Source organism: Doryrhamphus excisus, chromosome 3 (genome assembly GCF_030265055.1).
Source record: "Doryrhamphus excisus isolate RoL2022-K1 chromosome 3, RoL_Dexc_1.0, whole genome shotgun sequence".
Classification (NCBI taxonomy): Eukaryota; Metazoa; Chordata; class Actinopteri; order Syngnathiformes; family Syngnathidae; genus Doryrhamphus; species Doryrhamphus excisus.
The window spans coordinates 10,164-30,743 of record NC_080468.1 but is presented as its reverse complement, the minus strand read 5'-3'; the positions used below and the strand labels follow the sequence as shown (position 1 = coordinate 30,743).

General features: G+C 40.1%; 4 protein-coding genes across 8 annotated transcripts; all 4 read right to left on the bottom strand.

Annotated features, from left to right (window-relative positions):
• Positions 1-870: 870 nt before the first annotated feature.
• LOC131125792 (uncharacterized) lies at positions 871-4,481 on the bottom strand. 2 transcript variants are annotated; one of them, XM_058067661.1, is made up of 4 exons: positions 3,453-4,481; positions 3,107-3,262; positions 2,235-2,327; positions 871-1,804 (listed from the first exon to the last, which is right to left on the bottom strand). In XM_058067661.1, exons 1-4 carry the CDS (start codon positions 3,501-3,503, stop codon positions 1,493-1,495), a joined length of 612 nt encoding a protein of 203 aa, XP_057923644.1. In that variant the 5' UTR covers positions 3,504-4,481; the 3' UTR covers positions 871-1,492. The 2 variants fall into 2 exon arrangements, with proteins under 2 accessions (XP_057923644.1, XP_057923643.1); XM_058067660.1 differs by lacking the exon at positions 3,453-4,481 and having other exon boundaries at positions 3,107-3,397.
• A 1,353-nt stretch (positions 4,482-5,834) lies between these two features.
• On the bottom strand, positions 5,835-9,489 carry LOC131125791 (uncharacterized). 2 transcript variants are annotated; one of them, XM_058067658.1, is made up of 4 exons: positions 8,461-9,489; positions 8,115-8,270; positions 7,243-7,335; positions 5,835-6,812 (listed from the first exon to the last, which is right to left on the bottom strand). In XM_058067658.1, the coding sequence occupies exons 1-4, from the start codon at positions 8,509-8,511 to the stop codon at positions 6,501-6,503; spliced, it is 612 nt and encodes a 203-aa protein (XP_057923641.1). In that variant the 5' UTR covers positions 8,512-9,489; the 3' UTR covers positions 5,835-6,500. The 2 variants fall into 2 exon arrangements, with proteins under 2 accessions (XP_057923641.1, XP_057923640.1); XM_058067657.1 differs by lacking the exon at positions 8,461-9,489 and having other exon boundaries at positions 8,115-8,405.
• A 1,870-nt stretch (positions 9,490-11,359) lies between these two features.
• Positions 11,360-14,497, bottom strand: LOC131125795 (uncharacterized). 2 transcript variants are annotated; one of them, XM_058067667.1, is made up of 4 exons: positions 13,469-14,497; positions 13,123-13,278; positions 12,251-12,343; positions 11,360-11,820 (listed from the first exon to the last, which is right to left on the bottom strand). In XM_058067667.1, exons 1-4 carry the CDS (start codon positions 13,517-13,519, stop codon positions 11,509-11,511), a joined length of 612 nt encoding a protein of 203 aa, XP_057923650.1. In that variant the 5' UTR covers positions 13,520-14,497; the 3' UTR covers positions 11,360-11,508. The 2 variants fall into 2 exon arrangements, with proteins under 2 accessions (XP_057923650.1, XP_057923649.1); XM_058067666.1 differs by lacking the exon at positions 13,469-14,497 and having other exon boundaries at positions 13,123-13,413.
• On the bottom strand, positions 14,491-19,504 carry LOC131125788 (uncharacterized). Of its 2 annotated transcripts, XR_009129064.1 has the most exons (5): positions 18,477-19,504; positions 18,131-18,286; positions 17,259-17,351; positions 16,382-16,828; positions 14,491-14,515 (listed from the first exon to the last, which is right to left on the bottom strand). XR_009129064.1 is itself a non-coding variant. In XM_058067653.1 (4 exons), exons 1-4 carry the CDS (start codon positions 19,257-19,259, stop codon positions 16,517-16,519), a joined length of 1,344 nt encoding a protein of 447 aa, XP_057923636.1. In that variant the 5' UTR covers positions 19,260-19,504; the 3' UTR covers positions 15,851-16,516. The 2 variants fall into 2 exon arrangements, 1 of the variants encoding a protein (XP_057923636.1); XM_058067653.1 differs by lacking the exon at positions 14,491-14,515 and having other exon boundaries at positions 15,851-16,828.
• Between the last annotated feature and the right edge of the window lie 1,076 nt (positions 19,505-20,580).

Genomic DNA, 20,580 nt, shown 5'->3' with positions numbered 1-20,580 from the left:
TATTTAATTGAATTTCAGACATTTTAGTACTTCAAGAACCTGCAGACATCCAAGGCAGAAGTATGAAACTAGGTTAGATCAAATTAAGACTTTTTAATGGCTAACATTTTAACTTAAATCACAACCTCGTGAATTCTAATTGAAACTCTTTACTTTTACACTTTTTAATGACTTACATATCATACACACAAGTTACAAACTGTCATAAACCCTCAGCTCAATTATTGCACACCACCTTTTATTTCAATATGTCTTTTCAAAGTCACCACACGGGCTGATCCAATCTTGTAGTCAACCAGTGGATAAGTATCAAGGAGTTCACTGGGTGCCACGAGAGTGAATGTTCTTGTGGGTGATGGACTGAGTTCAAAGGCTCTATAATGTTCTCTATACCAGCCACACAGCTCATTAACAATGTAGAATACACTGTCATGTAAAATGCAGATTTGGTTAATTTCACTAAATTCAGGCAATCCACCTGTTGTTCTGTGGGCCAGTATCATTCCCTTCCTATAGGTTATACCCTTGGTTGTCACACACTGTGCAAGTTGAACCTCAGGTGTGTCTGGGAACTTCTGTCTGATGACTTGTGCTATCTCCTCTTTGAGTAAGTCTACTGGTAGAGTGGCTACAGCTGAGACGTCTAGGTCAGACTTATTTAGATGTGGAGAGCTGAAATGGTACGCAATCATCATCTGATGCTTTGAAGCTAATGAGAGGGGCACATTCTTGAAGCAGCTTGTGTGTCGGATAACCTGTTTAAAAAAGCTGTGTTTAGCCTCAAAGCGCAATGTCCACTATCCAACAAGTGGACCAAACAGCCTGATCATCTGGGGGTAGTGCTCCAAATAATGGTGTTTTGGTAGCAGCTTGATGTCTGGGAACAACGCTTGGTATCTCTGCCTGTGCTCTACAAGTTTACTTTCCAAAAAAGCCAGCGAGTCATCACTATGCACAGGGGCAACAACAAGCTCTGTGATGTCCTTCAGGTCCATGAGAACAAGCGACGCAGGCTCATCTTCAGGTACAAGTGATCCAACCAAAAAAGGTAAGAACCGGAGCAAGCTCCAAGCATTTCCCCCCACTGTTTTCCTGCTGGAGAAACTTTGTGACACTGCATGAGGTTTGTTTGTCCTGTCAGCCCATTTGTAGGGAAACTTCAGAATGGCATTGTTCAGGTCAACTAATGTAAAATACTTTCTGGAAATAAGCACTGTTAAGCAACAAGCAAGCTCCACTGGGATTATACCCTCAAAAACATCACGGGCAAGATCAGGTGGATAGCCAAAGATGACATGAAAATGTGACAGATTTTGTGTGAAGTCACATTCCTTTTTCACTCCAAAACAACTTGTACCTGTATCTTGGACTTGTCTGACGTGAGTCTGATGTAGCTCCTTAGTTCTCAGACTAAAAGCATCAGTTGCGACAGAATTTAGTTAAATATCACTGCTTTTTCCTGTGCAAAATCAGTCAATCCAGTCTGAACTGTTCACTGATGGAGCCTGTTTTTCAGAGCAAGTGCTCTGTTGGAAAGTTTCCCTCGATCCAGTTCCATCCAGATCTTTTGAATTACCTCAAAAGTGTAGCGGAGGTCAGCAGGATAGCTGAGGTTCAGCGCATACATCAATCCAAATAAAACAGCAACACCTAATGCTACATTATCAAGGTTTTGTAACACCTTGATGCCTTCAAGAACAATGCCAATGTCCTCTGCTTCATCACTTGAAGCATGTTCTTTGACAACATATATACCAACTGTAGTGTCTTCAATGGCCTTGTTGATCGTGTTCTGATCCAGGCTCTGTGCAAAACAGACAAAAGGTAAGTAAAGAAGTTAGGTAAGTCAAACCTAATCACCAAGCCCCATCGAGAAAAGGATAAACAAAATAGTGACACTCGATCTAGTAAGGTCAAAGTTAGAATGGAGGCAAATTTAGAGACAACACAGGACTCTTTTTCAGCACACGCGCACAGATCAGACTGTTGGCAGGCAATCAGATATTTAATGAATTTCACAACAAGTCTTGAGAACCTTCTATTCTACCTGTAAGTTCATTTACCAGCAACAAGAAACGCTGTAATGATTTTTGGTTGTGAAACAGTAAAACAATTGACTTAAAAAACAGAATATACTATATTCTTTTAATCAATAAACAATTTCCACACAATGATCAAGAATGGGAACAAGAGAAGAGCGGAAGAAGAACACAAGCACCGATTCATATACATACCACATATTCCTGTAGGAGGTTATCTGGATCTTCGCCCATGTAGACACAGACTCCTTTAATGATGCACTCTCGTCCAGCATCTACATCATCACACTGAAAGGACATTTCTAGATTAGCATCTTAATTCACCACATGTGCCTTAAAGCGATACTCCACTTTGTAAGTTTAATCCACTAAATATGTAATATGTGAGACTTCGTATATCTCTCAATGGATGAAAATGCGGAAGCCTCGCAAGATCGACGCCATCTTGACATCCAGCTACAGGCTACAGTTGGCTAAAAACATGGTGTAAACGGCATCTTTCACGGTCAATTTTTAAAGTTGTGGCTCACAGACACTTGATTACACCACACAAGCAGGATGGAGACGTTTTGTGTTCTTTTTTTAACGTTTCATCTGTGGTCACCATTCACTGCCATTGTACTGGATGAGGCTACCCTCTTTCTCCTAAAACTCAAGCATTGTTTTGTGAACTGAAGATCTTCACTCATCACATCAGAATGGAGGAGAGTACATATTTAGTGGACTAATCTGGCAAAGTAGAATATCGCTTTAATCTCCTGGTATAAACTGTCCTATGGGTGCACATTTCTTTTCCTATGTATGCAAGTTTCCTATGACTGTGAGAGCCTTGCCGTGTACTCCATGTGAGAGGAGGACTGAAGGGACTTAGAAAAAGAGGAAGTAGAAAATAGAAACAGGAAAAAAACAGAAAAGAAAGAGGAGGTAGACAAATATGAAGATAAATAAGGAAACAGAGGAACAGTTTAAGATGATACAAAAGGATGCAACAGTGAAAGGACAAAAATGAAAAGTAAATGCAAAATAGCAGAAAGAATTTTTGATTGCGAGAGCCCTGCATTACTTACATTGGCAATTTGTGCAGTGATTCTTTTGAGCCGTTCACCTAGCTGTCCTCCTCTCTTCTGGAACAGCCTTGTCAAGTTGTCAGTGTGGAGGTCCACCTGAGAAAAGAACTTGGACTGAAGTGGTACAGTCGTGATTCTCTTGAATTCAGCGTTGATCTGAAAAAGCACAGAGGATTCAGGGAGAATGTCACCATCACACAAAGCAGACCAGGACAGGCAAGAGGGAGATGAAGCACATACAAACGATGTGCTATCAGGTACATTAGCAATTTGCCAGTGCATACAAGCTTTTCATTTTAATCAACAGCAAATCTAAGATGAAAACCCAGCATGAGATCAGCCTTACCTCACTGACTTCAAACAAAGCAGGCCATCTCGCCATGAAATCATCCACCATCGGTGCATCACGAACAACCTCATGTCTTTCTCAATGCGAAAGTCTTTTCCATGTTGAGCTTGACAACCTCTCGGTTGTTCCTCTTCCTTACATCCAAGAGTAAAGCTTTCCGCATGGCTTCTAGACTCTCCTCAGTTTCTGCTGATGGGTATGTTGGGCAAAAATTAACTTCTGCTCTCTTTGCCTTTTTGATGCCAAAAGCTGCACTGTGCTTTCCAGCAGGTTTGTTTTTTATGGAGTTCACCGTCACTTCTGGGCATCCAAGTTTTCTCAGATGTGTGCGATAGTTAGACAGTTTATATTTTAAACTCATTTTCCATCCACCACATCCAGTGCTGGAGCCCTTCTCAGTTAAACATGCATGTCTCTTGATGAGACTCTGGGCTACCTGTTCCATCTCCTTATCAGTGACATACACTTTATACTGCACAATTTGCTGCACTAATCCAACAAGAATAGCTGACTTCAACTTGGGATCTGGAATAAGTGCAGTGCCATTTTGAATGTAAACTAAACCTGCCTGCTGAAGTTTTAACTCTGTGTCATAGGAGAACTTAGGTACATGAAACACAGCTGGACAGGAGGACCGTGAGCTTGTAGACTCACTTGATGACAGTATGTCTGTATCCACAAGTTCACCTGGCCGTGATGAAGAGCCAGTTGTTGAGCAAGGACTTGATGCTTGGAGGTGTAGGACTGAATTAAGCACAGTAGAGTTATCATCATGTTGCATAGTGGTGGGCCGACATATCAATAACTCTAAGAGTGCCTCTGTCGTCCACCTCTGACATTGAGGTTAAGTTGAGAAACTCGTTTCCAAACAAGGAGTCCATGAATTGAAGTTTTAAGTTGCCCTGAAGTCCACATTGTCTCTTTACTTCAACAATAAGGTCATCAACTGTTTCAGGGAGTCCATGTGAGAGTGTCAACCTCTGAGAGCTGCCATCAGTCAATATGATCTTTAGGATCACAGGAGTATCCATCTTCAAAGCCACTCTGCAGAAACAAAGAAAATTAAACATCAGACATCAATATAATTGAAATGTAAAATCCAACAGTAAAAACCCATTTATCTATTACTGCATGCAGCAGGTATTTATAATGAAAATGTTTTTAAAACATAGTAGTGGATTTGGAAAAAAAGAGAAAATATGTAAAACACGGTAAATGCACATACAGGAGATTACATTTTCATAAACATTTATCAAAACCAATGCTGCAGGCAAGCTAGTTCATTTTACCTGCATATAAGTACTATAGATCAATATGAAAGCAGGATTAGCTTCAGTAGCAAGTAAGAGTTTTAAAATCAGAAGTGCTTTCGCTGATGCAGAAGTAAGATAAGATAAGATAAGATGCCTTTATTCGTCCCACAGTGGGGAAATTTGCAAGTAGAAATAGCACTAGTAGTAATGTTGACAAAAGTTAGTTTAAAAAGCTTATGCTGAAATAAACACCTTATGTATTCAAATATAGATTTTTAAATTACTTTTAGGTCTAATATTTATTTAATTGAATTTCAGACATTTTAGTACTTCAAGAACCTGCAGACATCCAAGGCAGAAGTATGAAACTAGGTTAGATCAAATTAAGACTTTTTAATGGCTAACATTTTAACTTAAATCACAACCTCGTGAATTCTAATTGAAACTCTTTACTTTTACACTTTTTAATGACTTACATATCATACACACAAGTTACAAACTGTCATAAACCCTCAGCTCAATTATTGCACACCACCTTTTATTTCAATATGTCTTTTCAAAGTCACCACACGGGCTGATCCAATCTTGTAGTCAACCAGTGGATAAGTATCAAGGAGTTCACTGGGTGCCACGAGAGTGAATGTTCTTGTGGGTGATGGACTGAGTTCAAAGGCTCTATAATGTTCTCTATACCAGCCACACAGCTCATTAACAATGTAGAATACACTGTCATGTAAAATGCAGATTTGGTTAATTTCACTAAATTCAGGCAATCCACCTGTTGTTCTGTGGGCCAGTATCATTCCCTTCCTATAGGTTATACCCTTGGTTGTCACACACTGTGCAAGTTGAACCTCAGGTGTGTCTGGGAACTTCTGTCTGATGACTTGTGCTATCTCCTCTTTGAGTAAGTCTACTGGTAGAGTGGCTACAGCTGAGACGTCTAGGTCAGACTTATTTAGATGTGGAGAGCTCAAATGGTACGCAATCATCATCTGATGCTTTGAAGCTAATGAGAGGGGCACATTCTTGAAGCAGCTTGTGTGTCGGATAACCTGTTTAAAAAAGCTGTGTTTAGCCTCAAAGCGCAATGTCCACTATCCAACAAGTGGACCAAACAGCCTGATCATCTGGGGGTAGTGCTCCAAATAATGGTGTTTTGGTAGCAGCTTGATGTCTGGGAACAACGCTTGGTATCTCTGCCTGTGCTCTACAATTTTACTTTCCAAAAAAGCCAGCGAGTCATCACTATGCACAGGGGCAACAACAAGCTCTGTGATGTCCTTCAGGTCCATGAGAACAAGCGACGCAGGCTCATCTTCAGGTACAAGTGATCCAACCAAAAAAGGTAAGAACCGGAGCAAGCTCCAAGCATTTCCCCCCACTGTTTTCCTGCTGGAGAAACTTTGTGACACTGCATGAGGTTTGTTTGTCCTGTCAGCCCATTTGTAGGGAAACTTCAGAATGGCATTGTTCAGGTCAACTAATGTAAAATACTTTCTGGAAATAAGCACTGTTAAGCAACAAGCAAGCTCCACTGGGATTATACCCTCAAAAACATCACGGGCAAGATCAGGTGGATAGCCAAAGATGACATGAAAATGTGACAGATTTTGTGTGAAGTCACATTCCTTTTTCACTCCAAAACAACTTGTACCTGTATCTTGGACTTGTCTGACGTGAGTCTGATGTAGCTCCTTAGTTCTCAGACTAAAAGCATCAGTTGCGACAGAATTTAGTTAAATATCACTGCTTTTTCCTGTGCAAAATCAGTCAATCCAGTCTGAACTGTTCACTGATGGAGCCTGTTTTTCAGAGCAAGTGCTCTGTTGGAAAGTTTCCCTCGATCCAGTTCCATCCAGATCTTTTGAATTACCTCAAAAGTGTAGCGGAGGTCAGCAGGATAGCTGAGGTTCAGCGCATACATCAATCCAAATAAAACAGCAACACCTAATGCTACATTATCAAGGTTTTGTAACACCTTGATGCCTTCAAGAACAATGCCAATGTCCTCTGCTTCATCACTTGAAGCATGTTCTTTGACAACATATATACCAACTGTAGTGTCTTCAATGGCCTTGTTGATCGTGTTCTGATCCAGGCTCTGTGCAAAACAGACAAAAGGTAAGTAAAGAAGTTAGGTAAGTCAAACCTAATCACCAAGCCCCATCGAGAAAAGGATAAACAAAATAGTGACACTCGATCTAGTAAGGTCAAAGTTAGAATGGAGGCAAATTTAGAGACAACACAGGACTCTTTTTCAGCACACGCGCACAGATCAGACTGTTGGCAGGCAATCAGATATTTAATGAATTTCACAACAAGTCTTGAGAACCTTCTATTCTACCTGTAAGTTCATTTACCAGCAACAAGAAACGCTGTAATGATTTTTGGTTGTGAAACAGTAAAACAATTGACTTAAAAAACAGAATATACTATATTCTTTTAATCAATAAACAATTTCCACACAATGATCAAGAATGGGAACAAGAGAAGAGCGGAAGAAGAACACAAGCACCGATTCATATACATACCACATATTCCTGTAGGAGGTTATCTGGATCTTCGCCCATGTAGACACAGACTCCTTTAATGATGCACTCTCGTCCAGCATCTACATCATCACACTGAAAGGACATTTCTAGATTAGCATCTTAATTCACCACATGTGCCTTAAAGCGATACTCCACTTTGTAAGTTTAATCCACTAAATATGTAATATGTGAGACTTCGTATATCTCTCAATGGATGAAAATGCGGAAGCCTCGCAAGATCGACGCCATCTTGACATCCAGCTACAGGCTACAGTTGGCTAAAAACATGGTGTAAACGGCATCTTTCACGGTCAATTTTTAAAGTTGTGGCTCACAGACACTTGATTACACCACACAAGCAGGATGGAGACGTTTTGTGTTCTTTTTTTAACGTTTCATCTGTGGTCACCATTCACTGCCATTGTACTGGATGAGGCTACCCTCTTTCTCCTAAAACTCAAGCATTGTTTTGTGAACTGAAGATCTTCACTCATCACATCAGAATGGAGGAGAGTACATATTTAGTGGACTAATCTGGCAAAGTAGAATATCGCTTTAATCTCCTGGTATAAACTGTCCTATGGGTGCACATTTCTTTTCCTATGTATGCAAGTTTCCTATGACTGTGAGAGCCTTGCCGTGTACTCCATGTGAGAGGAGGACTGAAGGGACTTAGAAAAAGAGGAAGTAGAAAATAGAAACAGGAAAAAAACAGAAAAGAAAGAGGAGGTAGACAAATATGAAGATAAATAAGGAAACAGAGGAACAGTTTAAGATGATACAAAAGGATGCAACAGTGAAAGGACAAAAATGAAAAGTAAATGCAAAATAGCAGAAAGAATTTTTGATTGCGAGAGCCCTGCATTACTTACATTGGCAATTTGTGCAGTGATTCTTTTGAGCCGTTCACCTAGCTGTCCTCCTCTCTTCTGGAACAGCCTTGTCAAGTTGTCAGTGTGGAGGTCCACCTGAGAAAAGAACTTGGACTGAAGTGGTACAGTCGTGATTCTCTTGAATTCAGCGTTGATCTGAAAAAGCACAGAGGATTCAGGGAGAATGTCACCATCACACAAAGCAGACCAGGACAGGCAAGAGGGAGATGAAGCACATACAAACGATGTGCTATCAGGTACATTAGCAATTTGCCAGTGCATACAAGCTTTTCATTTTAATCAACAGCAAATCTAAGATGAAAACCCAGCATGAGATCAGCCTTACCTCACTGACTTCAAACAAAGCAGGCCATCTCGCCATGAAATCATCCACCATCGGTGCATCACGAACAACCTCATGTCTTTCTCAATGCGAAAGTCTTTTCCATGTTGAGCTTGACAACCTCTCGGTTGTTCCTCTTCCTTACATCCAAGAGTAAAGCTTTCCGCATGGCTTCTAGACTCTCCTCAGTTTCTGCTGATGGGTATGTTGGGCAAAAATTAACTTCTGCTCTCTTTGCCTTTTTGATGCCAAAAGCTGCACTGTGCTTTCCAGCAGGTTTGTTTTTTATGGAGTTCACCGTCACTTCTGGGCATCCAAGTTTTCTCAGATGTGTGCGATAGTTAGACAGTTTATATTTTAAACTCATTTTCCATCCACCACATCCAGTGCTGGAGCCCTTCTCAGTTAAACATGCATGTCTCTTGATGAGACTCTGGGCTACCTGTTCCATCTCCTTATCAGTGACATACACTTTATACTGCACAATTTGCTGCACTAATCCAACAAGAATAGCTGACTTCAACTTGGGATCTGGAATAAGTGCAGTGCCATTTTGAATGTAAACTAAACCTGCCTGCTGAAGTTTTAACTCTGTGTCATAGGAGAACTTAGGTACATGAAACACAGCTGGACAGGAGGACCGTGAGCTTGTAGACTCACTTGATGACAGTATGTCTGTATCCACAAGTTCACCTGGCCGTGATGAAGAGCCAGTTGTTGAGCAAGGACTTGATGCTTGGAGGTGTAGGACTGAATTAAGCACAGTAGAGTTATCATCATGTTGCATAGTGGTGGGCCGACATATCAATAACTCTAAGAGTGCCTCTGTCGTCCACCTCTGACATTGAGGTTAAGTTGAGAAACTCGTTTCCAAACAAGGAGTCCATGAATTGAAGTTTTAAGTTGCCCTGAAGTCCACATTGTCTCTTTACTTCAACAATAAGGTCATCAACTGTTTCAGGGAGTCCATGTGAGAGTGTCAACCTCTGAGAGCTGCCATCAGTCAATATGATCTTTAGGATCACAGGAGTATCCATCTTCAAAGCCACTCTGCAGAAACAAAGAAAATTAAACATCAGACATCAATATAATTGAAATGTAAAATCCAACAGTAAAAACCCATTTATCTATTACTGCATGCAGCAGGTATTTATAATGAAAATGTTTTTAAAACATAGTAGTGGATTTGGAAAAAAAGAGAAAATATGTAAAACACGGTAAATGCACATACAGGAGATTACATTTTCATAAACATTTATCAAAACCAATGCTGCAGGCAAGCTAGTTCATTTTACCTGCATATAAGTACTATAGATCAATATGAAAGCAGGATTAGCTTCAGTAGCAAGTAAGAGTTTTAAAATCAGAAGTGCTTTCGCTGATGCAGAAGTAAGATAAGATAAGATAAGATGCCTTTATTCGTCCCACAGTGGGGAAATTTGCAAGTAGAAATAGCACTAGTAGTAATGTTGACAAAAGTTAGTTTAAAAAGCTTATGCTGAAATAAACACCTTATGTATTCAAATATAGATTTTTAAATTACTTTTAGGTCTAATATTTATTTAATTGAATTTCAGACATTTTAGTACTTCAAGAACCTGCAGACATCCAAGGCAGAAGTATGAAACTAGGTTAGATCAAATTAAGACTTTTTAATGGCTAACATTTTAACTTAAATCACAACCTCGTGAATTCTAATTGAAACTCTTTACTTTTACACTTTTTAATGACTTACATATCATACACACAAGTTACAAACTGTCATAAACCCTCAGCTCAATTATTGCACACCACCTTTTATTTCAATATGTCTTTTCAAAGTCACCACACGGGCTGATCCAATCTTGTAGTCAACCAGTGGATAAGTATCAAGGAGTTCACTGGGTGCCACGAGAGTGAATGTTCTTGTGGGTGATGGACTGAGTTCAAAGGCTCTATAATGTTCTCTATACCAGCCACACAGCTCATTAACAATGTAGAATACACTGTCATGTAAAATGCAGATTTGGTTAATTTCACTAAATTCAGGCAATCCACCTGTTGTTCTGTGGGCCAGTATCATTCCCTTCCTATAGGTTATACCCTTGGTTGTCACACACTGTGCAAGTTGAACCTCAGGTGTGTCTGGGAACTTCTGTCTGATGACTTGTGCTATCTCCTCTTTGAGTAAGTCTACTGGTAGAGTGGCTACAGCTGAGACGTCTAGGTCAGACTTATTTAGATGTGGAGAGCTGAAATGGTACGCAATCATCATCTGATGCTTTGAAGCTAATGAGAGGGGCACATTCTTGAAGCAGCTTGTGTGTCGGATAACCTGTTTAAAAAAGCTGTGTTTAGCCTCAAAGCGCAATGTCCACTATCCAACAAGTGGACCAAACAGCCTGATCATCTGGGGGTAGTGCTCCAAATAATGGTGTTTTGGTAGCAGCTTGATGTCTGGGAACAACGCTTGGTATCTCTGCCTGTGCTCTACAATTTTACTTTCCAAAAAAGCCAGCGAGTCATCACTATGCACAGGGGCAACAACAAGCTCTGTGATGTCCTTCAGGTCCATGAGAACAAGCGACGCAGGCTCATCTTCAGGTACAAGTGATCCAACCAAAAAAGGTAAGAACCGGAGCAAGCTCCAAGCATTTCCCCCCACTGTTTTCCTGCTGGAGAAACTTTGTGACACTGCATGAGGTTTGTTTGTCCTGTCAGCCCATTTGTAGGGAAACTTCAGAATGGCATTGTTCAGGTCAACTAATGTAAAATACTTTCTGGAAATAAGCACTGTTAAGCAACAAGCAAGCTCCACTGGGATTATACCCTCAAAAACATCATGGGCAAGATCAGGTGGATAGCCAAAGATGACATGAAAATGTGACAGATTTTGTGTGAAGTCACATTCCTTTTTCACTCCAAAACAACTTGTACCTGTATCTTGGACTTGTCTGACGTGAGTCTGATGTAGCTCCTTAGTTCTCAGACTAAAAGCATCAGTTGCGACAGAATTTAGTTAAATATCACTGCTTTTTCCTGTGCAAAATCAGTCAATCCAGTCTGAACTGTTCACTGATGGAGCCTGTTTTTCAGAGCAAGTGCTCTGTTGGAAAGTTTCCCTCGATCCAGTTCCATCCAGATCTTTTGAATTACCTCAAAAGTGTAGCGGAGGTCAGCAGGATAGCTGAGGTTCAGCGCATACATCAATCCAAATAAAACAGCAACACCTAATGCTACATTATCAAGGTTTTGTAACACCTTGATGCCTTCAAGAACAATGCCAATGTCCTCTGCTTCATCACTTGAAGCATGTTCTTTGACAACATATATACCAACTGTAGTGTCTTCAATGGCCTTGTTGATCGTGTTCTGATCCAGGCTCTGTGCAAAACAGACAAAAGGTAAGTAAAGAAGTTAGGTAAGTCAAACCTAATCACCAAGCCCCATCGAGAAAAGGATAAACAAAATAGTGACACTCGATCTAGTAAGGTCAAAGTTAGAATGGAGGCAAATTTAGAGACAACACAGGACTCTTTTTCAGCACACGCGCACAGATCAGACTGTTGGCAGGCAATCAGATATTTAATGAATTTCACAACAAGTCTTGAGAACCTTCTATTCTACCTGTAAGTTCATTTACCAGCAACAAGAAACGCTGTAATGATTTTTGGTTGTGAAACAGTAAAACAATTGACTTAAAAAACAGAATATACTATATTCTTTTAATCAATAAACAATTTCCACACAATGATCAAGAATGGGAACAAGAGAAGAGCGGAAGAAGAACACAAGCACCGATTCATATACATACCACATATTCCTGTAGGAGGTTATCTGGATCTTCGCCCATGTAGACACAGACTCCTTTAATGATGCACTCTCGTCCAGCATCTACATCATCACACTGAAAGGACATTTCTAGATTAGCATCTTAATTCACCACATGTGCCTTAAAGCGATACTCCACTTTGTAAGTTTAATCCACTAAATATGTAATATGTGAGACTTCGTATATCTCTCAATGGATGAAAATGCGGAAGCCTCGCAAGATCGACGCCATCTTGACATCCAGCTACAGGCTACAGTTGGCTAAAAACATGGTGTAAACGGCATCTTTCACGGTCAATTTTTAAAGTTGTGGCTCACAGACACTTGATTACACCACACAAGCAGGATGGAGACGTTTTGTGTTCTTTTTTTAACGTTTCATCTGTGGTCACCATTCACTGCCATTGTACTGGATGAGGCTACCCTCTTTCTCCTAAAACTCAAGCATTGTTTTGTGAACTGAAGATCTTCACTCATCACATCAGAATGGAGGAGAGTACATATTTAGTGGACTAATCTGGCAAAGTAGAATATCGCTTTAATCTCCTGGTATAAACTGTCCTATGGGTGCACATTTCTTTTCCTATGTATGCAAGTTTCCTATGACTGTGAGAGCCTTGCCGTGTACTCCATGTGAGAGGAGGACTGAAGGGACTTAGAAAAAGAGGAAGTAGAAAATAGAAACAGGAAAAAAACAGAAAAGAAAGAGGAGGTAGACAAATATGAAGATAAATAAGGAAACAGAGGAACAGTTTAAGATGATACAAAAGGATGCAACAGTGAAAGGACAAAAATGAAAAGTAAATGCAAAATAGCAGAAAGAATTTTTGATTGCGAGAGCCCTGCATTACTTACATTGGCAATTTGTGCAGTGATTCTTTTGAGCCGTTCACCTAGCTGTCCTCCTCTCTTCTGGAACAGCCTTGTCAAGTTGTCAGTGTGGAGGTCCACCTGAGAAAAGAACTTGGACTGAAGTGGTACAGTCGTGATTCTCTTGAATTCAGCGTTGATCTGAAAAAGCACAGAGGATTCAGGGAGAATGTCACCATCACACAAAGCAGACCAGGACAGGCAAGAGGGAGATGAAGCACATACAAACGATGTGCTATCAGGTACATTAGCAATTTGCCAGTGCATACAAGCTTTTCATTTTAATCAACAGCAAATCTAAGATGAAAACCCAGCATGAGATCAGCCTTACCTCACTGACTTCAAACAAAGCAGGCCATCTCGCCATGAAATCATCCACCATCGGTGCATCACGAACAACCTCATGTCTTTCTCAATGCGAAAGTCTTTTCCATGTTGAGCTTGACAACCTCTCGGTTGTTCCTCTTCCTTACATCCAAGAGTAAAGCTTTCCGCATGGCTTCTAGACTCTCCTCAGTTTCTGCTGATGGGTATGTTGGGCAAAAATTAACTTCTGCTCTCTTTGCCTTTTTGATGCCAAAAGCTGCACTGTGCTTTCCAGCAGGTTTGTTTTTTATGGAGTTCACCGTCACTTCTGGGCATCCAAGTTTTCTCAGATGTGTGCGATAGTTAGACAGTTTATATTTTAAACTCATTTTCCATCCACCACATCCAGTGCTGGAGCCCTTCTCAGTTAAACATGCATGTCTCTTGATGAGACTCTGGGCTACCTGTTCCATCTCCTTATCAGTGACATACACTTTATACTGCACAATTTGCTGCACTAATCCAACAAGAATAGCTGACTTCAACTTGGGATCTGGAATAAGTGCAGTGCCATTTTGAATGTAAACTAAACCTGCCTGCTGAAGTTTTAACTCTGTGTCATAGGAGAACTTAGGTACATGAAACACAGCTGGACAGGAGGACCGTGAGCTTGTAGACTCACTTGATGACAGTATGTCTGTATCCACAAGTTCACCTGGCCGTGATGAAGAGCCAGTTGTTGAGCAAGGACTTGATGCTTGGAGGTGTAGGACTGAATTAAGCACAGTAGAGTTATCATCATGTTGCATAGTGGTGGGCCGACATATCAATAACTCTAAGAGTGCCTCTGTCGTCCACCTCTGACATTGAGGTTAAGTTGAGAAACTCGTTTCCAAACAAGGAGTCCATGAATTGAAGTTTTAAGTTGCCCTGAAGTCCACATTGTCTCTTTACTTCAACAATAAGGTCATCAACTGTTTCAGGGAGTCCATGTGAGAGTGTCAACCTCTGAGAGCTGCCATCAGTCAATATGATCTTTAGGATCACAGGAGTATCCATCTTCAAAGCCACTCTGCAGAAACAAAGAAAATTAAACATCAGACATCAATATAATTGAAATGTAAAATCCAACAGTAAAAACCCATTTATCTATTACTGCATGCAGCAGGTATTTATAATGAAAATGTTTTTAAAACATAGTAGTGGATTTGGAAAAAAAGAGAAAATATGTAAAACACGGTAAATGCACATACAGGAGATTACATTTTCATAAACATTTATCAAAACCAATGCTGCAGGCAAGCTAGTTCATTTTACCTGCATATAAGTACTATAGATCAATATGAAAGCAGGATTAGCTTCAGTAGCAAGTAAGAGTTTTAAAATCAGAAGTGCTTTCGCTGATGCAGAAGTAAGATAAGATAAGATAAGATGCCTTTATTCGTCCCACAGTGGGGAAATTTGCAAGTAGAAATAGCACTAGTAGTAATGTTGACAAAAGTTAGTTTAAAAAGCTTATGCTGAAATAAACACCTTATGTATTCAAATATAGATTTTTAAATTACTTTTAGGTCTAATATTTATTTAATTGAATTTCAGACATTTTAGTACTTCAAGAACCTGCAGACATCCAAGGCAGAAGTATGAAACTAGGTTAGATCAAATTAAGACTTTTTAATGGCTAACATTTTAACTTAAATCACAACCTCGTGAATTCTAATTGAAACTCTTTACTTTTACACTTTTTAATGACTTACATATCATACACACAAGTTACAAACTGTCATAAACCCTCAGCTCAATTATTGCACACCACCTTTTATTTCAATATGTCTTTTCAAAGTCACCACACGGGCTGATCCAATCTTGTAGTCAACCAGTGGATAAGTATCAAGGAGTTCACTGGGTGCCACGAGAGTGAATGTTCTTGTGGGTGATGGACTGAGTTCAAAGGCTCTATAATGTTCTCTATACCAGCCACACAGCTCATTAACAATGTAGAATACACTGTCATGTAAAATGCAGATTTGGTTAATTTCACTAAATTCAGGCAATCCACCTGTTGTTCTGTGGGCCAGTATCATTCCCTTCCTATAGGTTATACCCTTGGTTGTCACACACTGTGCAAGTTGAACCTCAGGTGTGTCTGGGAACTTCTGTCTGATGACTTGTGCTATCTCCTCTTTGAGTAAGTCTACTGGTAGAGTGGCTACAGCTGAGACGTCTAGGTCAGACTTATTTAGATGTGGAGAGCTCAAATGGTACGCAATCATCATCTGATGCTTTGAAGCTAATGAGAGGGGCACATTCTTGAAGCAGCTTGTGTGTCGGATAACCTGTTTAAAAAAGCTGTGTTTAGCCTCAAAGCGCAATGTCCACTATCCAACAAGTGGACCAAACAGCCTGATCATCTGGGGGTAGTGCTCCAAATAATGGTGTTTTGGTAGCAGCTTGATGTCTGGGAACAACGCTTGGTATCTCTGCCTGTGCTCTACAATTTTACTTTCCAAAAAAGCCAGCGAGTCATCACTATGCACAGGGGCAACAACAAGCTCTGTGATGTCCTTCAGGTCCATGAGAACAAGCGACGCAGGCTCATCTTCAGGTACAAGTGATCCAACCAAAAAAGGTAAGAACCGGAGCAAGCTCCAAGCATTTCCCCCCACTGTTTTCCTGCTGGAGAAACTTTGTGACACTGCATGAGGTTTGTTTGTCCTGTCAGCCCATTTGTAGGGAAACTTCAGAATGGCATTGTTCAGGTCAACTAATGTAAAATACTTTCTGGAAATAAGCACTGTTAAGCAACAAGCAAGCTCCACTGGGATTATACCCTCAAAAACATCACGGGCAAGATCAGGTGGATAGCCAAAGATGACATGAAAATGTGACAGATTTTGTGTGAAGTCACATTCCTTTTTCACTCCAAAACAACTTGTACCTGTATCTTGGACTTGTCTGACGTGAGTCTGATGTAGCTCCTTAGTTCTCAGACTAAAAGCATCAGTTGCGACAGAATTTAGTTAAATATCACTGCTTTTTCCTGTGCAAAATCAGTCAATCCAGTCTGAACTGTTCACTGATGGAGCCTGTTTTTCAGAGCAAGTGCTCTGTTGGAAAGTTTCCCTCGATCCAGTTCCATCCAGATCTTTTGAATTACCTCAAAAGTGTAGCGGAGGTCAGCAGGATAGCTGAGGTTCAGCGCATACATCAATCCAAATAAAACAGCAACACCTAATGCTACATTATCAAGGTTTTGTAACACCTTGATGCCTTCAAGAACAATGCCAATGTCCTCTGCTTCATCACTTGAAGCATGTTCTTTGACAACATATATACCAACTGTAGTGTCTTCAATGGCCTTGTTGATCGTGTTCTGATCCAGGCTCTGTGCAAAACAGACAAAAGGTAAGTAAAGAAGTTAGGTAAGTCAAACCTAATCACCAAGCCCCATCGAGAAAAGGATAAACAAAATAGTGACACTCGATCTAGTAAGGTCAAAGTTAGAATGGAGGCAAATTTAGAGACAACACAGGACTCTTTTTCAGCACACGCGCACAGATCAGACTGTTGGCAGGCAATCAGATATTTAATGAATTTCACAACAAGTCTTGAGAACCTTCTATTCTACCTGTAAGTTCATTTACCAGCAACAAGAAACGCTGTAATGATTTTTGGTTGTGAAACAGTAAAACAATTGACTTAAAAAACAGAATATACTATATTCTTTTAATCAATAAACAATTTCCACACAATGATCAAGAATGGGAACAAGAGAAGAGCGGAAGAAGAACACAAGCACCGATTCATATACATACCACATATTCCTGTAGGAGGTTATCTGGATCTTCGCCCATGTAGACACAGACTCCTTTAATGATGCACTCTCGTCCAGCATCTACATCATCACACTGAAAGGACATTTCTAGATTAGCATCTTAATTCACCACATGTGCCTTAAAGCGATACTCCACTTTGTAAGTTTAATCCACTAAATATGTAATATGTGAGACTTCGTATATCTCTCAATGGATGAAAATGCGGAAGCCTCGCAAGATCGACGCCATCTTGACATCCAGCTACAGGCTACAGTTGGCTAAAAACATGGTGTAAACGGCATCTTTCACGGTCAATTTTTAAAGTTGTGGCTCACAGACACTTGATTACACCACACAAGCAGGATGGAGACGTTTTGTGTTCTTTTTTTAACGTTTCATCTGTGGTCACCATTCACTGCCATTGTACTGGATGAGGCTACCCTCTTTCTCCTAAAACTCAAGCATTGTTTTGTGAACTGAAGATCTTCACTCATCACATCAGAATGGAGGAGAGTACATATTTAGTGGACTAATCTGGCAAAGTAGAATATCGCTTTAATCTCCTGGTATAAACTGTCCTATGGGTGCACATTTCTTTTCCTATGTATGCAAGTTTCCTATGACTGTGAGAGCCTTGCCGTGTACTCCATGTGAGAGGAGGACTGAAGGGACTTAGAAAAAGAGGAAGTAGAAAATAGAAACAGGAAAAAAACAGAAAAGAAAGAGGAGGTAGACAAATATGAAGATAAATAAGGAAACAGAGGAACAGTTTAAGATGATACAAAAGGATGCAACAGTGAAAGGACAAAAATGAAAAGTAAATGCAAAATAGCAGAAAGAATTTTTGATTGCGAGAGCCCTGCATTACTTACATTGGCAATTTGTGCAGTGATTCTTTTGAGCCGTTCACCTAGCTGTCCTCCTCTCTTCTGGAACAGCCTTGTCAAGTTGTCAGTGTGGAGGTCCACCTGAGAAAAGAACTTGGACTGAAGTGGTACAGTCGTGATTCTCTTGAATTCAGCGTTGATCTGAAAAAGCACAGAGGATTCAGGGAGAATGTCACCATCACACAAAGCAGACCAGGACAGGCAAGAGGGAGATGAAGCACATACAAACGATGTGCTATCAGGTACATTAGCAATTTGCCAGTGCATACAAGCTTTTCATTTTAATCAACAGCAAATCTAAGATGAAAACCCAGCATGAGATCAGCCTTACCTCACTGACTTCAAACAAAGCAGGCCATCTCGCCATGAAATCATCCACCATCGGTGCATCACGAACAACCTCATGTCTTCTCAATGCGAAAGTCTTTTCCATGTTGAGCTTGACAACCTCTCGGTTGTTCCTCTTCCTTACATCCAAGAGTAAAGCTTTCCGCATGGCTTCTAGACTCTCCTCAGTTTCTGCTGATGGGTATGTTGGGCAAAAATTAACTTCTGCTCTCTTTGCCTTTTTGATGCCAAAAGCTGCACTGTGCTTTCCAGCAGGTTTGTTTTTTATGGAGTTCACCGTCACTTCTGGGCATCCAAGTTTTCTCAGATGTGTGCGATAGTTAGACAGTTTATATTTTAAACTCATTTTCCATCCACCACATCCAGTGCTGGAGCCCTTCTCAGTTAAACATGCATGTCTCTTGATGAGACTCTGGGCTACCTGTTCCATCTCCTTATCAGTGACATACACTTTATACTGCACAATTTGCTGCACTAATCCAACAAGAATAGCTGACTTCAACTTGGGATCTGGAATAAGTGCAGTGCCATTTTGAATGTAAACTAAACCTGCCTGCTGAAGTTTTAACTCTGTGTCATAGGAGAACTTAGGTACATGAAACACAGCTGGACAGGAGGACCGTGAGCTTGTAGACTCACTTGATGACAGTATGTCTGTATCCACAAGTTCACCTGGCCGTGATGAAGAGCCAGTTGTTGAGCAAGGACTTGATGCTTGGAGGTGTAGGACTGAATTAAGCACAGTAGAGTTATCATCATGTTGCATAGTGGTGGGCCGACATATCAATAACTCTAAGAGTGCCTCTGTCGTCCACCTCTGACATTGAGGTTAAGTTGAGAAACTCGTTTCCAAACAAGGAGTCCATGAATTGAAGTTTTAAGTTGCCCTGAAGTCCACATTGTCTCTTTACTTCAACAATAAGGTCATCAACTGTTTCAGGGAGTCCATGTGAGAGTGTCAACCTCTGAGAGCTGCCATCAGTCAATATGATCTTTAGGATCACAGGAGTATCCATCTTCAAAGCCACTCTGCAGAAACAAAGAAAATTAAACATCAGACATCAATATAATTGAAATGTAAAATCCAACAGTAAAAACCCATTTATCTATTACTGCATGCAGCAGGTATTTATAATGAAAATGTTTTTAAAACATAGTAGTGGATTTGGAAAAAAAGAGAAAATATGTAAAACACGGTAAATGCACATACAGGAGATTACATTTTCATAAACATTTATCAAAACCAATGCTGCAGGCAAGCTAGTTCATTTTACCTGCATATAAGTACTATAGATCAATATGAAAGCAGGATTAGCTTCAGTAGCAAGTAAGAGTTTTAAAATCAGAAGTGCTTTCGCTGATGCAGAAGTAAGATAAGATAAGATAAGATGCCTTTATTCGTCCCACAGTGGGGAAATTTGCAAGTAGAAATAGCACTAGTAGTAATGTTGACAAAAGTTAGTTTAAAAAGCTTATGCTGAAATAAACACCTTATGTATTCAAATATAGATTTTTAAATTACTTTTAGGTCTAATATTTATTTAATTGAATTTCAGACATTTTAGTACTTCAAGAACCTGCAGACATCCAAGGCAGAAGTATGAAACTAGGTTAGATCAAATTAAGACTTTTTAATGGCTAACATTTTAACTTAAATCACAACCTCGTGAATTCTAATTGAAACTCTTTACTTTTACACTTTTTAATGACTTACATATCATACACACAAGTTACAAACTGTCATAAACCCTCAGCTCAATTATTGCACACCACCTTTTATTTCAATATGTCTTTTCAAAGTCACCACACGGGCTGATCCAATCTTGTAGTCAACCAGTGGATAAGTATCAAGGAGTTCACTGGGTGCCACGAGAGTGAATGTTCTTGTGGGTGATGGACTGAGTTCAAAGGCTCTATAATGTTCTCTATACCAGCCACACAGCTCATTAACAATGTAGAATACACTGTCATGTAAAATGCAGATTTGGTTAATTTCACTAAATTCAGGCAATCCACCTGTTGTTCTGTGGGCCAGTATCATTCCCTTCCTATAGGTTATACCCTTGGTTGTCACACACTGTGCAAGT

Bases quoted from the DNA above. Each gene is read 5' to 3' on its own strand.
- LOC131125792 (XM_058067660.1), bottom strand. From the start codon at position 3,388: ATGCACTGGCAAATTGCTAATGTACCTGATAGCACATCGTTTGTATGT. The intron at 2,328-3,106 runs GTAAGTAATGCA...ATGTCCTTTCAG, and splicing joins TCACTGCACAAATTGCCAAT to TGTGATGATGTAGATGCTGG. The intron at 1,805-2,234 runs GTATGTATATGA...TGTTTTGCACAG, and splicing joins ACCTCCTACAGGAATATGTG to AGCCTGGATCAGAACACGAT.
- LOC131125791 (XM_058067657.1), bottom strand. From the start codon at position 8,396: ATGCACTGGCAAATTGCTAATGTACCTGATAGCACATCGTTTGTATGT. The intron at 7,336-8,114 runs GTAAGTAATGCA...ATGTCCTTTCAG, and splicing joins TCACTGCACAAATTGCCAAT to TGTGATGATGTAGATGCTGG. The intron at 6,813-7,242 runs GTATGTATATGA...TGTTTTGCACAG, and splicing joins ACCTCCTACAGGAATATGTG to AGCCTGGATCAGAACACGAT.
- LOC131125795 (XM_058067666.1), bottom strand. From the start codon at position 13,404: ATGCACTGGCAAATTGCTAATGTACCTGATAGCACATCGTTTGTATGT. The intron at 12,344-13,122 runs GTAAGTAATGCA...ATGTCCTTTCAG, and splicing joins TCACTGCACAAATTGCCAAT to TGTGATGATGTAGATGCTGG. The intron at 11,821-12,250 runs GTATGTATATGA...TGTTTTGCACAG, and splicing joins ACCTCCTACAGGAATATGTG to AGCCTGGATCAGAACACGAT.
- LOC131125788 (XM_058067653.1), bottom strand. From the start codon at position 19,259: ATGCAACATGATGATAACTCTACTGTGCTTAATTCAGTCCTACACCTC. The intron at 17,352-18,130 runs GTAAGTAATGCA...ATGTCCTTTCAG, and splicing joins TCACTGCACAAATTGCCAAT to TGTGATGATGTAGATGCTGG. The intron at 16,829-17,258 runs GTATGTATATGA...TGTTTTGCACAG, and splicing joins ACCTCCTACAGGAATATGTG to AGCCTGGATCAGAACACGAT.